The sequence below is a fragment of the Chlamydotis macqueenii genome, chromosome Z, assembly GCF_036417535.1.
Source record: "Chlamydotis macqueenii isolate bChlMac1 chromosome Z, bChlMac1.mat, whole genome shotgun sequence".
Classification (NCBI taxonomy): Eukaryota; Metazoa; Chordata; class Aves; order Otidiformes; family Otididae; genus Chlamydotis; species Chlamydotis macqueenii.
The window spans coordinates 37592494-37605630 of record NC_141593.1 but is presented as its reverse complement, the minus strand read 5'-3'; the positions used below and the strand labels follow the sequence as shown (position 1 = coordinate 37605630).

Below are 13137 nucleotides of genomic sequence, written 5' to 3'. Positions count from 1 at the left end.
TTAATGTAATGCAAACAGGGAGCCTTTTGCAGATTATTGCCATATGTACCCATCTTCCAAAACAAAGTTCCTTGTCTTTCTTTGCATTTTATTTCCACTGCTCTCACATGAAAAGTTTTCCAGTGCAAGCTCACAGTTTGATTGAGACTTGCCATCAAGACAAAAATCAACTGTTTCAGAAGTGTTTGTGTAAGTTTATAATCTTATGAAAGTTAATTCCTCTTGGTGTTTTTCTGTGGACTGAATTCAAAGCTCAGTCTTTCCCTTCAGACAACCCTCTGTGAAGGATCAAAAAGCATCTTTTTGCCCTACAGCAAAAATACTGGAGGCATCTCCAATGAACAAAGGCTCTAGGGCCATGTGTATCCTAGGAAGCAATATGGCTCTGTAGGATTGTGACCAAAAGGCCAGACAGAGGTTGCTGAGGACCCAGTGTCCACACAATATACATTCTGGAAGGTCTTTCTTCAGGGTAAGTCTTGCGTGATCCCAAGGACTAAATAGCTAGTAGCAGTGGATATGGATTAGCATGCTCCTCAACTACACTCCTCAAACAAATCTTTTGACTTAGTTTTATGCTTAGTTTTATGGTTTTTTTTTAAAGATGGTGCTTTACAGGGCAAATGTAAGTGTGGTAAATTGAGATAGTTTGGAAGATCCACTTCAAAAGCACACTTGCCCCAAATTAAAATGCTGGTACAGAATGATGCTAAGAATATTTGGCAGGACTACTTGCTATGGCCAGGTTTACCCTAGTTAGGCTGGATTTCTACAAGCAGGTCTGTAGTCACATCTCATGAGCATTAATCTTCACAAAAAATAATTAGCTTTCAAACTCAGCTGGGCACAGGAAGCTCAATTACATGTTATACTTATCCAACAGATAAACTACAGAGCAGAGTAATTGTAATTAAATGACACAGCTTGAGCTCCAGATCTGAATTTTGAATAGCAAAGGAAATAACAAATTAAATTCTCAGAAACAATTCTAAAAAAAATGAATGGCATGAAAGGAAAGGATTATTTAATCATTCTTCTTGTGGAACAAATAGGAACTCACACAAAGTCAATACAAGATATATTCAGACAAATAAAACGAAATGTTTCTTCATAAGCTAGTGCTTCTATTGCAGTGGGCTCTGCCAAAGGATACTGTGGATGATTAAGGAGTTATGTTAGTTCAAGGGAAAATTGAGCATCTGGGCACTGTGATGATGGTGGGTTTTTTTATGTCTGACTTTTTTTTCAGAAATGGATGAAATTTCAAAGAGATTTTGAGAATTTTAAGACAGCCTGCATACCCTGGGAAATGAAAATTAAGGAGATTGAAAGTAAGTACTTATGCAAGGTAATAAAGAATAGTATCTAGTATCATATTCCTAATGCATGACAAAATGCTAAATTACTTTTTGATACTTTAGAAATACATGTCTGTATTCAATGTGTAGTATAAAATCAATGAGTATTTGTTTTTCATTAATATTTATTGTGTTAGTTTTATTTAGTGAGGGAGGGCTACGGTGGCAGCTTCTGCAAGTAGCTGCTAGAAGTTGCTCCCCTTTGTTCAGTGGACTCGGCCGGGCCTAGGATGGACCCGCTGTCAGCCAGGGCCGAGCCAATTGGTAGCAGAATGTTCCCTGATGACGCCTCTGCGATAACGTATTTAAGAAGGGGAAAACAAAAAACAAAAAAAAAAAAAGGAGAAGATGTGAAGGAGCTGAAGTGGAGCAGAGACGGGGAGGCATGAGCCTTGTGGGCCTCATGGCCCCCACCCTCTGGCCTCCTGCTGGGCGGCCATCTGGGCCTGACTCGGCCTGGACCAGCTGTGAAAAGTGGAGAGGAGATGAGATGTGAAGAGAACGTGAGAGGCGTCTGCCTGCCTGTTATGAAGAATTCCTTGTGAGAGGAACGGCTGCAGACACCAAGGTCAGTGAAGAAGCAGGGGGAGGAGTAATGCTGCTCCTGGCCAGAATTCCCCGCAGCCCATGGTGCAGCCCATGGTGAGGTGGCCTCTGCCCCTGCAGCACATGGAGGCCCACAGAGGAGCAGAGATCCACCTGCAGCCCATGGAGAACCCCACGCTGGGGCATTCGGATGCCTGAAGGAGGCTGTGGCCCATGGAGGGCCCACTGGGGTAGTCTGTTCCAGAGGGACTGCACCCTGTGGAGAAGGACCAATGCTGGAGCAGTCTGAGAAGGACTGTAGCCTGTGGGTGGGACGCCATGCTGGAGCAGGGGAGGAATGTGAGGAGTTTGTCCCCTGAGGAGGAAGGAGCGGCTGAAAACAATGCGTGATGGACTGACCATAACCCCCATTCCCTGTTCCCCTTGTGCTGCTCAGGGGAGGGAAGGAGGTTGAGAAAATATGGAATGAAGTTAAGCTTGGGAAGAGCGAGGGCTGGGGGAAGTTGTTTTTGTTCTCTTTCTCATTATCCTTTCTTGGTTTTATTAATAATGATAAATAAATAGTTTTCCCCATGTTGAGTCTCTTTTGCCCATAACAATAACTTCAATGATCTCTCCCTGTCCGTATCTCAGACCTTGAACCTTTTTTGTTCTATTCTCTCTCCCCTATTCCCTCGAAGGATGGGGGGAGTGAGTGAGAGACTGTGTAGCTTGGTCCTGAGGGAGGCTAAACTATGACAGCTATTGAGCTTGATATTATAGCTAGTTGAAAATTTCCTTGAGAGACTTTTAGTCACCTTACAGATAAAAATATACAGGTAACAGTTAAAGAGCCAATATTAAAGTTAATCTTGGAAAAGTGGAGTTGGGATTTATCTATTGCCTGCCTTCAATTTATTTTGTCTGTATTTATACTATAATTATTTCTGTGATGTTTTTTCATCATCTTGAACCTTAAGTAAGACATATTTTGGCATTATTTCTCCCATTTTCAACCATAAAATACAACACAGAGAAAACAATAATGGTCTTAGATGTCCCCATATATTAGGCATAAAGATAAACAAAACACTGTAGTTAATACTAAAGGTATGTTTGAGAGTAGGTTTTTGGCACAAGTCAGTTCTGTGTTTCAGTTTCACTGATGAAGTTAGAATGCAGCCCTCTCTTTGAAGGAAATTTGTCTTAACTGCATGAGTACCTGAGTGAGGCTCTGCCACTGACGAAATGCAGATGAAAGTGCAATGGAAACTGATTTTAGAGAAATTGCCTTTAGAAGAACTTGTGGGTTGCATCAAAATGCAATAATCAAAACAGTAGAAGAACAGGAAAAAGATAATTTGTGAATTTTGCGGAGTTTTGTACTGCAGAATAACCCTAAAGGAGAATTTGTATGGTGTCCTTAAACACATGGTCTACAGACTGCTGAAGAAATCATCTGCTCACTTGAGATGGAATTTAGAAAGAAGCTGCTGCATATGTGTGATTAAAATCAAAGTCAGCAGCAAGGTGCATGTGGTCTCTTAGTGGTCTGGACACGTACTAGACATCTTGAGGATTTCTGAGAGCGACATTTCTTCAAGCTTCTGTAAAGAACTAGTCCTGGCACAAGCTTTCTGCTAGTAATACCTTCCAACAGACACATTTATTTCCTTTTAAAATCAGGATACACACCCAGAATAGGGTAATTTTTTTTTTTCCAGTCCTGCTTTTATATCTATTTATTTTATCATTTGAAATTAGTAGAATTTTTTTCTGTTGCTTGAAAAGTCCCAAAATCAGAGTGGGATAGTACCTTTTCATAATCTCAAAGGGGAATATTGTGAAGTTTACCTCTTTTCTATTAATTTTTATTCTGTTCAGGGTATTGCTTAGGCAATCTGCAATTGCTTTTATTTGCAGAAACAATCCTCTGTATGACTACTAGTAATTTAAGAAGTACAGTTAAACCACAGTTTCGTCCAAAACTCTACAGTCTGGAATAAGGCTTGATGTCAAGGGAACAGCTCTGAAATATTGCTACAGAAAAAAAAAAAACCAAACAACTTATGTAACAATTTCTTTGATTCTGGTTAATCCAAGCAGTAGCTCTTAGTATGTATCTCATATTAGTGAATTTGAACTACTAGGATCAATGTAATCTTAATGATGATGCTGACAAAGCCCCTCAACTTCTTGGCATTTAACAAACTGATGGTGCTGTCAAGGATTACCCTGCATTCTCCAAATTTCAGGTTAGCAAAGCCAATATGAGATTATTTGTAAAACCATTTTTTTTTTACATCAAGTTCTGATAAAAATCTCCAGATTTGACCAGAGATCAAATACCGAATGTATTGGAGGAATCTTCAACAAAGTCAGCTTCCAGCCTGTGTGTATGAACTCCAGGGAATGAAATGTTCTTGACAATTGCTGTCTTCAGATGTGCAATTGTGTTAAAGAAGCAGCAGAAGCAACTCTGCAAGGGGAGGCATGTTTCCAGATGGCTTCAAACTGAGCAAGAATCTGATTCCCCTTTGACACCTAGCATCAATGGCTTTGTCTTTTGGGGCTCAGTTCAGCCTCTTGTAAAATGACAGTAACACTACTGACTTAAATGCATGACATCAGAAAATGAACAGGGTGTGCCTGTATAAAGAACTTGTCAGAAAAATATCTTTGGTTGCTTAAGACTTTGCGTAAGACTTGCTAAATGCAGCACATCGAACACCTTAGAGAATCTTGCTGGCGCAGGCAACACCTCACATGTAACCACTGGGTCCCTCAGTCCACCCAGAATACTGAGGAGTGGTTGAAGAAAATAGTTGAATACTAGGCTTGGACACCAGGATCAATATTTAAAATATATTGTTGTTGGACAGCGTTGTTTGTGGTGAGTCCTTAGTCAAGTTATTTGCCATGGGCTGAAGTCTGATGTGGCAAAATGTGGTTGCACAAAGGAAATTGGAAGGAGCCCCCTCCACATGACAGCTTATTTTTTGAGGAGACAGTACAGTGAAATAAGCAGCAAATGACATCAGATAGGAAAGGTAGGCTGTTTGGACCACTCCTGGAAATCTGATAATGCAAAATGCACTGGCTTAGATCTCCACCACAGAGTTGGGTCTGTACATCTGCTTTCCATGTCACTACACAGTTTAGCATTTTTAAATTAATGTTTCTTTTGTGATAAATTTTCTACCAGGACACATGCATACACACAGGTAACTATCTGGTATATTTCATTCATGAGTGAAACACATTTGGAAAGTAAATGTTCATGGGTAGCTTCTGCTCCTTCCAATAGACAGGATTATAGTTAGATAAGCTGCCTCTTAGCCCAAAGAAACTAGAGGTAAAACTTTTATATAATCCTCTATGATCACTGCTAATACTATACTATAAGCTATTTTCTTTCCAAAGGCAAGCACTATGCACAGAAGTCTAAGTGTTAACAGGATATAAGAGGTCACATCAATAGCACCTAAAAGAGAGGCAACAATTTATGAAATTTCAAGTTCTGTTTGAATCTTGCATGATCCTAGCTAAAAAAGAAAATATAAGCAGCAGGAGCATGAATGGAACAAACTTATTTGCAGACTGCTCTGTATAGGAAAACTCTTCACCTGGCTAAACACCTTTGTGTGAGGGAATCGTTTCTGCTCAGCAAAACTTTACTGTTGTTAGCTTCCAACGAGTTAACTTCTCGGCATAAGTCATCTCAATATGAAGATGATTTGCATTTTCTGATCTCAAACTGAGTTCTTTATAAAAATATCACAAGGAATCAAAGCAGTAGCTGTTTACAGTAGAAAATGGGGGAAATAAAGATAATTTTCTAACCACTGAGAAACAATAATATTTCTTCTTCAATCCTTCTAAAAAACTGCATCTTAACAACCAAGCATGACTTGTCCAAAACAGAACAGTTTCAGAGCACTAATAGTCTTTGCTCTATAAATTAGCATCAGTGCAGGACTATCATGATACCTACTGTAAAATCTAGAGGATCAAAAGGAAAGTACTCACTAAATATAAGCACTAACTAGTAAATACAAGTACTAACTTAAATATAAGCCCTAGCAAAAACCTAATTTTTAACCTGCATTTAGTTTCGTAATGCTTCCCACTATAACAAATAGGACCCTTCTTATGACAGCCTCTTCAATTGGGTCTGACTCTTCCAGGCTGCCAGCTATGTAGAAAGACTATCAGCATGAAGTGCTGGGCTCTCTCAGGTAGGTTCCCTGCTTCAAGATGAAAGTCCTTTCCAGCACAGGGAGCCCAGCTTCAGGATAACAGGTATCAAGCTCTGCTGTGCTGCATCCTTGTGTCAGAAACAGGTGAATCAGCTGCTGGGATTTTGAAGTTTCAGAGAGATAGAAGTTGATAAGTATATGAATTATGTATATTTAGAAAAGAGACACTTCTTTTCCTTACAGAATAGACGTTCACTAACATCTGTGGACTTTATGGAAAACACACATTGCTCTGTTGGAACAAGGCGAGCCTCTTCATTCCTCTGCTGAAATTTATACTTTGCATGCCAATATGCATGCCAATGCATAGTATGGTGAGGCTGTGGATGTGGGAAAAGACAGCTAAAGTCTACTCTAACGTATTACTCTTTAATTCATACCTGGAACATGTTGCACTCCAGAGTGGATTCAAAACACCAGTGAAACTGGAAATAGTTTTGTTTACAGCTGGTGCAGGCTGCTTGTACCATTTCCCATGTTCTCTGTTGCTGCTGTTTGGACCGGCCCACTCTGGAAATGTAGCTAAGGGCACTTCATAGCTAAATTATCCTTATCCTTAGGTAGTATTTTAACTTATCAGAGGTTGCTGTTCTTGCCTTATTGGGGAAAATGAATAAAGCCCATGTGCAGCCTGTTTGTTGTTACTTGCAATAACCATACTGACACATGTAATTCCAATGCAGTGGCTTACTGCAGATGTTCCAGATGGATGCACGGCAGTGATTTCATCAGGATGACTGATACAAGAACTATAACTCAATGCATGAAAATAAGCCATTCCCAAAAGAATGGGGATATCAACATTCAAGCAAAAGAACTAATGCAGCACGGAGAGGTCTAGAGTATCAAAAGTGTCTTAAAATCAGAAATCTTCCTAATTTCCTGCACCTCATTTGTTTGAGTCCGTAGCACCCTGAAAGGCCATAACTGTAATTGGATAATTGGTGTATCACAGCCAAATTGATTAATTCAAAGTCTCTTGCTTTATGCCTCTACCAGACTTTCCACTATGCAGGCCACTGTTAAGACTGGTTACTTCTTCATGCAAAATTTCAAAATTGTGGTTTCATTCTGAACTGTGATGAATAAAGCAGATTTTGAAAAGCTGAAATCCTTGACAGAATGGCTTGTTCCTCCCTTTTCACAGCCCTGATAAATGCCTCTTACCAGTGGGTCTCTGTTTATACTCTGGGGTTACACCAGTTTAAGTGTATTAATTTTTCTACTGATTTTGTTGTTATAGTAAAATGTGCACATGTGTGCCCCAAATAGCATCACCCGTATTCACCTCATTTTACAGAATGGAAGAATCTGTCATAAGGCTTGCAAAATAGTGTGGAAATATCAATGTAAACTCCTCTGAATAGTCATATTTACTTCTTATTACTTGCCATCAAAGTGCATCAGGCTCCTTAACTAGCTACATGTGAAAAGAAACCTGCTGAAAGGTCACGTTTTTCCTGTGAAGGACTCATAACAGAACTGAAGCCTGGTGTTTCGCTCATTCTGACAGACAGATGAACATGACTGCCAGCTGTCCTATATTCAGCAGAGCAGTACTGCAGCAAGCTGGGGTTGAGTCTGAGTTGTTATTTCTGTTTGTCCTGACTTGCAGAGTGCTGGTCAAGTTAGGCCCTTGGTAGTCACTGCTTCCCCTGCAGCCTTTTCTTCTTTGCACAGGTCTGGGTCAGGGGTCTAGACAGGTTGGAATTCAGGGCTTCATCTGTGCAGCTGGTGATGAGACTGCATCCACACCTGGGTGTAGGCGGAACACATAAATAGCAAAGTAAGGGAAAGAAAGGGTACAAGCACTTACAGATCTTTTTGTTCTTCCCTAGTGAACAACTCCAGTCAGCACTGCAACAGCAGCACTTAAAGTACTTTGTGCCCTTGGAAAGGCTATCCCCACTGGCTAATACTGTGCTGCTTCCTATTAAAACTGGGCTGGTACTGACTTAACATGGCAAGAATACACATCAGAAAAAAAAAATAATTATTTTTTTAAATGTAATTTTCTTTGAATCCTGCTGCTAGAGAGTTTAATATTAGTAAATATCACAGCTTTTACGTGACTCTATATACCCCGTATAAATAATGCTTCTATATTTTTTTTTGTTTCTGTTTTCTCTGCCAGGTCAGGAAATGCTAGTATGTAATCTGTAAAAAAGTTATTAGAATTATGATAATAAAGAAAATGAAAAGCCTCCCCTGATTTTATTTATTTTAAATAAACTTTGAGCAACTTCATCTTAATACAAAATAACTAAGAGGACTAACTTATCTGCCTTTTTCACATCTCGTCTTTTCATAGGTCACTTTGGCTCATCAGTAGCATCTTATTTCATATTTTTGCGCTGGATGTATGGAATAAACATGATTCTCTTTGGACTGACCTTTGGACTTGTAATGGTGCCTGAGGTGGGCATCTTTTAAATTATCGTTGAAAACTGTTATGTGAATTTCTGTCTTTCCAGTGAGATTTTGTAGGACTGGACATTTAAATAGATTTGTAATCTCTTTATGCTCCATTTAAAAGTATTAAGGTGTACTAAGGCTGTAAAGATGTACTTTCTTTGTGGACAGTTGTCTCTACAGAGAGATATCTTGGATTAGACATGACAGAAAAATGTATGTAGGGCTGTATCCTGAAAATGTCTTCCCATGGCCTGGGGAATGGTGCTAACCCACAGAGGTTCCTCTCCTCTATGGAGAGGTGAGGAGAGGAACTGAGACTAAGAAGCAGCCAAGTGAAGTATCTTGACTAAAATGTGCATTGCAATAGAAAGATACATTCCAGGCTTCTAAGGAATCATGGATCCTTTTCAGTTGCCTTAATACTCACATGCTGATAAGGCCCAGCAGGGCTGTAAAGTCATGAGAGAGACCCCTCATGTTTTGTCCTGTGTGCAGCATCACTCTTTATAAAGCTGCTCAGAGCAGATGGAATTCAGGCAGAAATAACTTCTGTGAAATGTAATACTTTCCTAGTTCCTTTCAGCCAACACATTGTCTTCCTAAAAAGAGTGCTTTTATGTTACTAAAGGTATTGTGCCACCTCCCTGATTTCACTATTCCACATCCTCTTACTTATCTTCTTGTAAGCAGATATGAAAGAGTCAGGTTGGAATTCCCAATAGCTTCCCAGTACAGCATTTCAATAGCATGATCCATCTTCCATTGAAGCCACAATAGAGTGCCCAAGAGTTGTCAGGGTAAAGCCTGGAAAGGACCAAGTGAGGACATATACTGTGGCTGAGCAAGCATCTTGCCAGCAGCAGTGGGACTCTCAGAATCCAAAAACTGAATCCCTAGCATCTTCCCATACATTTCAATTAAAAACCCAATAAAATTCTTAATGCAAGAAAACTGAATGTTCTGGTCTTGCCCGTAAGACAAACTCCGCTTATCAGAGGAATCTGGACTTCCGTGTTGCCTTTGAATGTATTGATACTATCCATTGATACTAGTGGAACATCTCTTTAAATTTAGAAAATACCATTAATGCATACTTTAAGCGTAGTTTCAGTCATGAATGTGAGGAGCAATAAAAAGAATTGGTGAAGTAGGTCATCCTCACTAAGGAGTTAAGGAGCATAAAAGAAGTCTTCCTAAAGAATGACAGATCACTGTCCCCTCCCTTTGTTGGTACTTTGCTTTTAAATATAAATTGCTTTTATTTTTTTTGGTTCTAGGCTTTGATGGGAAAACCATATGGCTCTTTACCTAGAAAAACCGTCCCAAGAGCTGAAGAAGCAAGTGCTATGAACTTTGCTACTCTCTGGGATTTTAGTGTAAGTGTATAAATTTGCAAAACTGCATATTCACAGAAGTCTCTGATTATTATGGGCTTTTGCTTCATTATATAATATTCAGACATTTAATAGTAAATATTTCAAGAGAAAATGGCAATAGAATTAATTTATGTATTTTTTTTCACAAGTTCTGAATATAGCTGTTTCCTTCAGCTAAAACATATAATGAAGCTCAGTGTCCACATGCACATTTCAGTATATGTAGCAATCCAAAGACACATGGGAAAAAGTCTCAAAGCTGAATTCACATCCCTAGGTACTGACTTTCCATTTCTTCTGGGTGAATTTGGTCCTCTGTTTTTATCTGATTAAGGTTCTGAATTTGGGGATACAGTGTGAATTAGAATAAGTAATATAAATTCCAGTATTGTGCTCTCTAGGCTTTTTCTAAAACAAAGAATGCTATTTTTAGTTTTTCTCATAGGATATGCAGATATTTTAGCTAAATCGAGAAGTATGTCTTAACTCTTCACAACTGATGTGATGTTCAGTCTAGCCTCAGGATCTATACCTTCTGAACTGACAAGATGATGCTATATTCCTAAACATTTCATACTGCTTTTTCTTCCTGTAAACAACAGTTTTATATAATTTGGCATGTGACATATCTCTGTAGTTATCCTCTTTATGTAAAGATGACACAATTTTGCATAAAGTCAGCTGATGATACATTTGGTATTACAATACATTGCTTACAAGGCTGTTAGGTTTCTCTACAGCATGCAGGCAATGTCAAAAGAAGGTACTCCTCACTTGTGAAAGGGTGCAATCATCTAGTTAAGGTTTTCACTGAGATCAATGGAAGCAGCATCCATTGAATTAAGTGTGATTTCTCCCTAAATCTGCTGCAGTCTTTCCCTTCTGTAAGAAGTATCAAGACTTTTAAAGAGTTATGCATACACATAACTTTTAGTACAGGAGTTGTTTTAGCAACAGCAGCATGAGTATGATGTTGGAAGCAGATACATTTCCTGGAAAACTCAGGCGCAGGTTCCTCCAGTTTACAGCTCAGCCTCTCCAGCTGTCCGCAGAACGACTCATCTAAAAGAGGCCTCTCCCTGTAGGTTTCGCCAATGTGAGAGCCCATTCTACCCATGCTGGTGGCAAGAACTGTACAGACTGTGGAGGTCTGCACAGGCAATCCCAGGAGGACCACAGGCAGATTTTCATACCTGTCCTCTTTCCAACAGGAGACCAGCTTTGATCTCTCCCGAAAAAACATGAAAAGGATATGGTGTCTATTCTTCTTATTAAGATTGCCATTTCTTAATATGTTTAATGTGTGGAGAGATCCGTATTCTTGTGACACGCAGATCTCAAACAGGATCCCTTGCTCTGTGGCTCAGTACCTTCACGTGGAGACTCAGATGATGCCAGATTTTGGTCTGTATTTAGCTTCCTTGGCATTGTATTTGATCTTCAACTATCAGTGGAGCTGAAGCTAGATGGTAGATCATTGGAAAAATGGTTAGATGGTAGAACATTAGTAGATGTTAGATGGTAGAACACTGGAAAAAACTGGACTGAATATACCCATTTTCTTATTTACAAGCAAATCCCTTAGGCTTATTAACTGTAGACAACTGAATTTAAATAAAATAATATAATAATAGGTAGAAATTACAATATTTGTATGTCTTTTGACTATAAAGGTATGTAAAGTGGACAGATTACTTCTGCTTTATTTTGCCACATAAAGTGAAGGATCCTCCTTGGACACAAAAGAACAAAGATCTTTCTGAAAAGCCACATATGTAACATTTTGCAATGACTGCTGCATAAAATGACATTGCATTTGGTTCATCAGGAACTGTGTATTTGAGTGACAGGAAGAATACGTCTAGATGTGTAGTTGAGAAGTTAAATAATGATGACAAAATTGTAAAAGGAGAAATTAAAACATCAGGTTTACATTGGAGAAAAAGGAATCATAGTAACTTGATGATTTTGTAAAGAGAATAGAGATTAGAAAAGCTTTATACAGAAAATGGGAACAAAGTTTTTAAAATAAATGTATTTGAGAAAAGATAAATGAGGACAGATGGTGGAAAGAGATGGGAAGTTTGTAGTAACTGACAGAAACAGGACCTGACAGCTTTAAAGAAGAAAGTATAGTAAATAATAGAGCAGTAGTTAACACAAGGATCAAATGCAAAAGTAATAAACACAGAACAGGGCAGTGAAAGAGATGGATCCTCTGAAATATTGAGGGGCAAAAATAATTTTCTTGGGGCATGTTGGATTGACAAATACTCCCTGAAGACAATGACATCTTTAATTAAACAGCACAGCAAAGAGAACCTTTCGTCTGTTAGCAGTTCTTGTATGCTACCAAGTTACAAGTAAGTGAACCTGTATCAGCAAACATTGTTTCATCCTAAAAAAAGAACAAAAACCACCCAAATCCCACCAATCTTTAAGGTAATAAAGAAAATATAAGCTCAACATATCTTTTGCTTTTTTGAGCTCGAAATTGTACTCATTTGACTTACACAACAAAGAGAAACAGTTTGGGATGTTGATATACTTTACTTGGAATTCAGTATTAACATTGTATGTTTTACAGTTCAGATAATAATCCAGAGCTTAAAAAATGAGATTCTCAAGGCTCATTTCAATAATGAATTTGACCAATATTCTTATCTCACCCCTCTTTTATATTAGGCTGAGAAAGGAGTGAAAGAGATTTTCCATGCATACCTACCTTTACACCTTTACACAGCTAAATATATTTCAAGTCTTATGGTGAAATGCTGTAGGCAAAGCCCAGGGAACAACAAACTGACGGAATTATCTCTGACTTTGCAGAACATAGCAAGTTAAAAAGCATTTTAATACTCTGAGGAATCTAAAAGGCTCTCCAGAGCTGTGTTAGGCAGTATTGAAACCTGGGCTAAGATGGAATTATAGGATGCTTTAATGAGCAAAAAACCCACAAAAGACATACTATTGAATTTGGATGTGTCCTGACTGGTGTAGATGTTTTACTACTAATTGGTAATAAATGTGTTCTATAACAATATTTCCCTTATCAGAGGAGAACATACTATTTTCTGTTATGTTTAGGCATATCTCTCAAAGCTACTCTAATATGAAGAAAAATGAGATAAAATTGATTAACAAATCAAGGGATTTTGAATAAGATTTCTGTTTATCATATATTAATATTTCATTTTCAGCTTA

General features: G+C 38.5%; 2 protein-coding genes across 2 annotated transcripts in view; both read left to right on the top strand.

Moving 5' to 3' along the window:
* The window catches only part of ANXA1 (annexin A1), a 419725-nt gene that overhangs the window by 205061 nt on the left and 201527 nt on the right, over positions 1-13137 (top strand). The window lies entirely within an intron of this gene.
* TMC1 (transmembrane channel like 1) overlaps positions 1-13137 on the top strand; it is a 57820-nt gene that overhangs the window by 16524 nt on the left and 28159 nt on the right. Inside the window, exons 5-7 of the mRNA XM_086770657.1 lie at positions 1250-1331; positions 8454-8560; positions 9835-9933. Of these exons, the coding sequence (XP_086626783.1) occupies positions 1250-1331; positions 8454-8560; positions 9835-9933 (288 nt within the window). The remainder of the gene's footprint in view (positions 1-1249; positions 1332-8453; positions 8561-9834; positions 9934-13137) is intronic.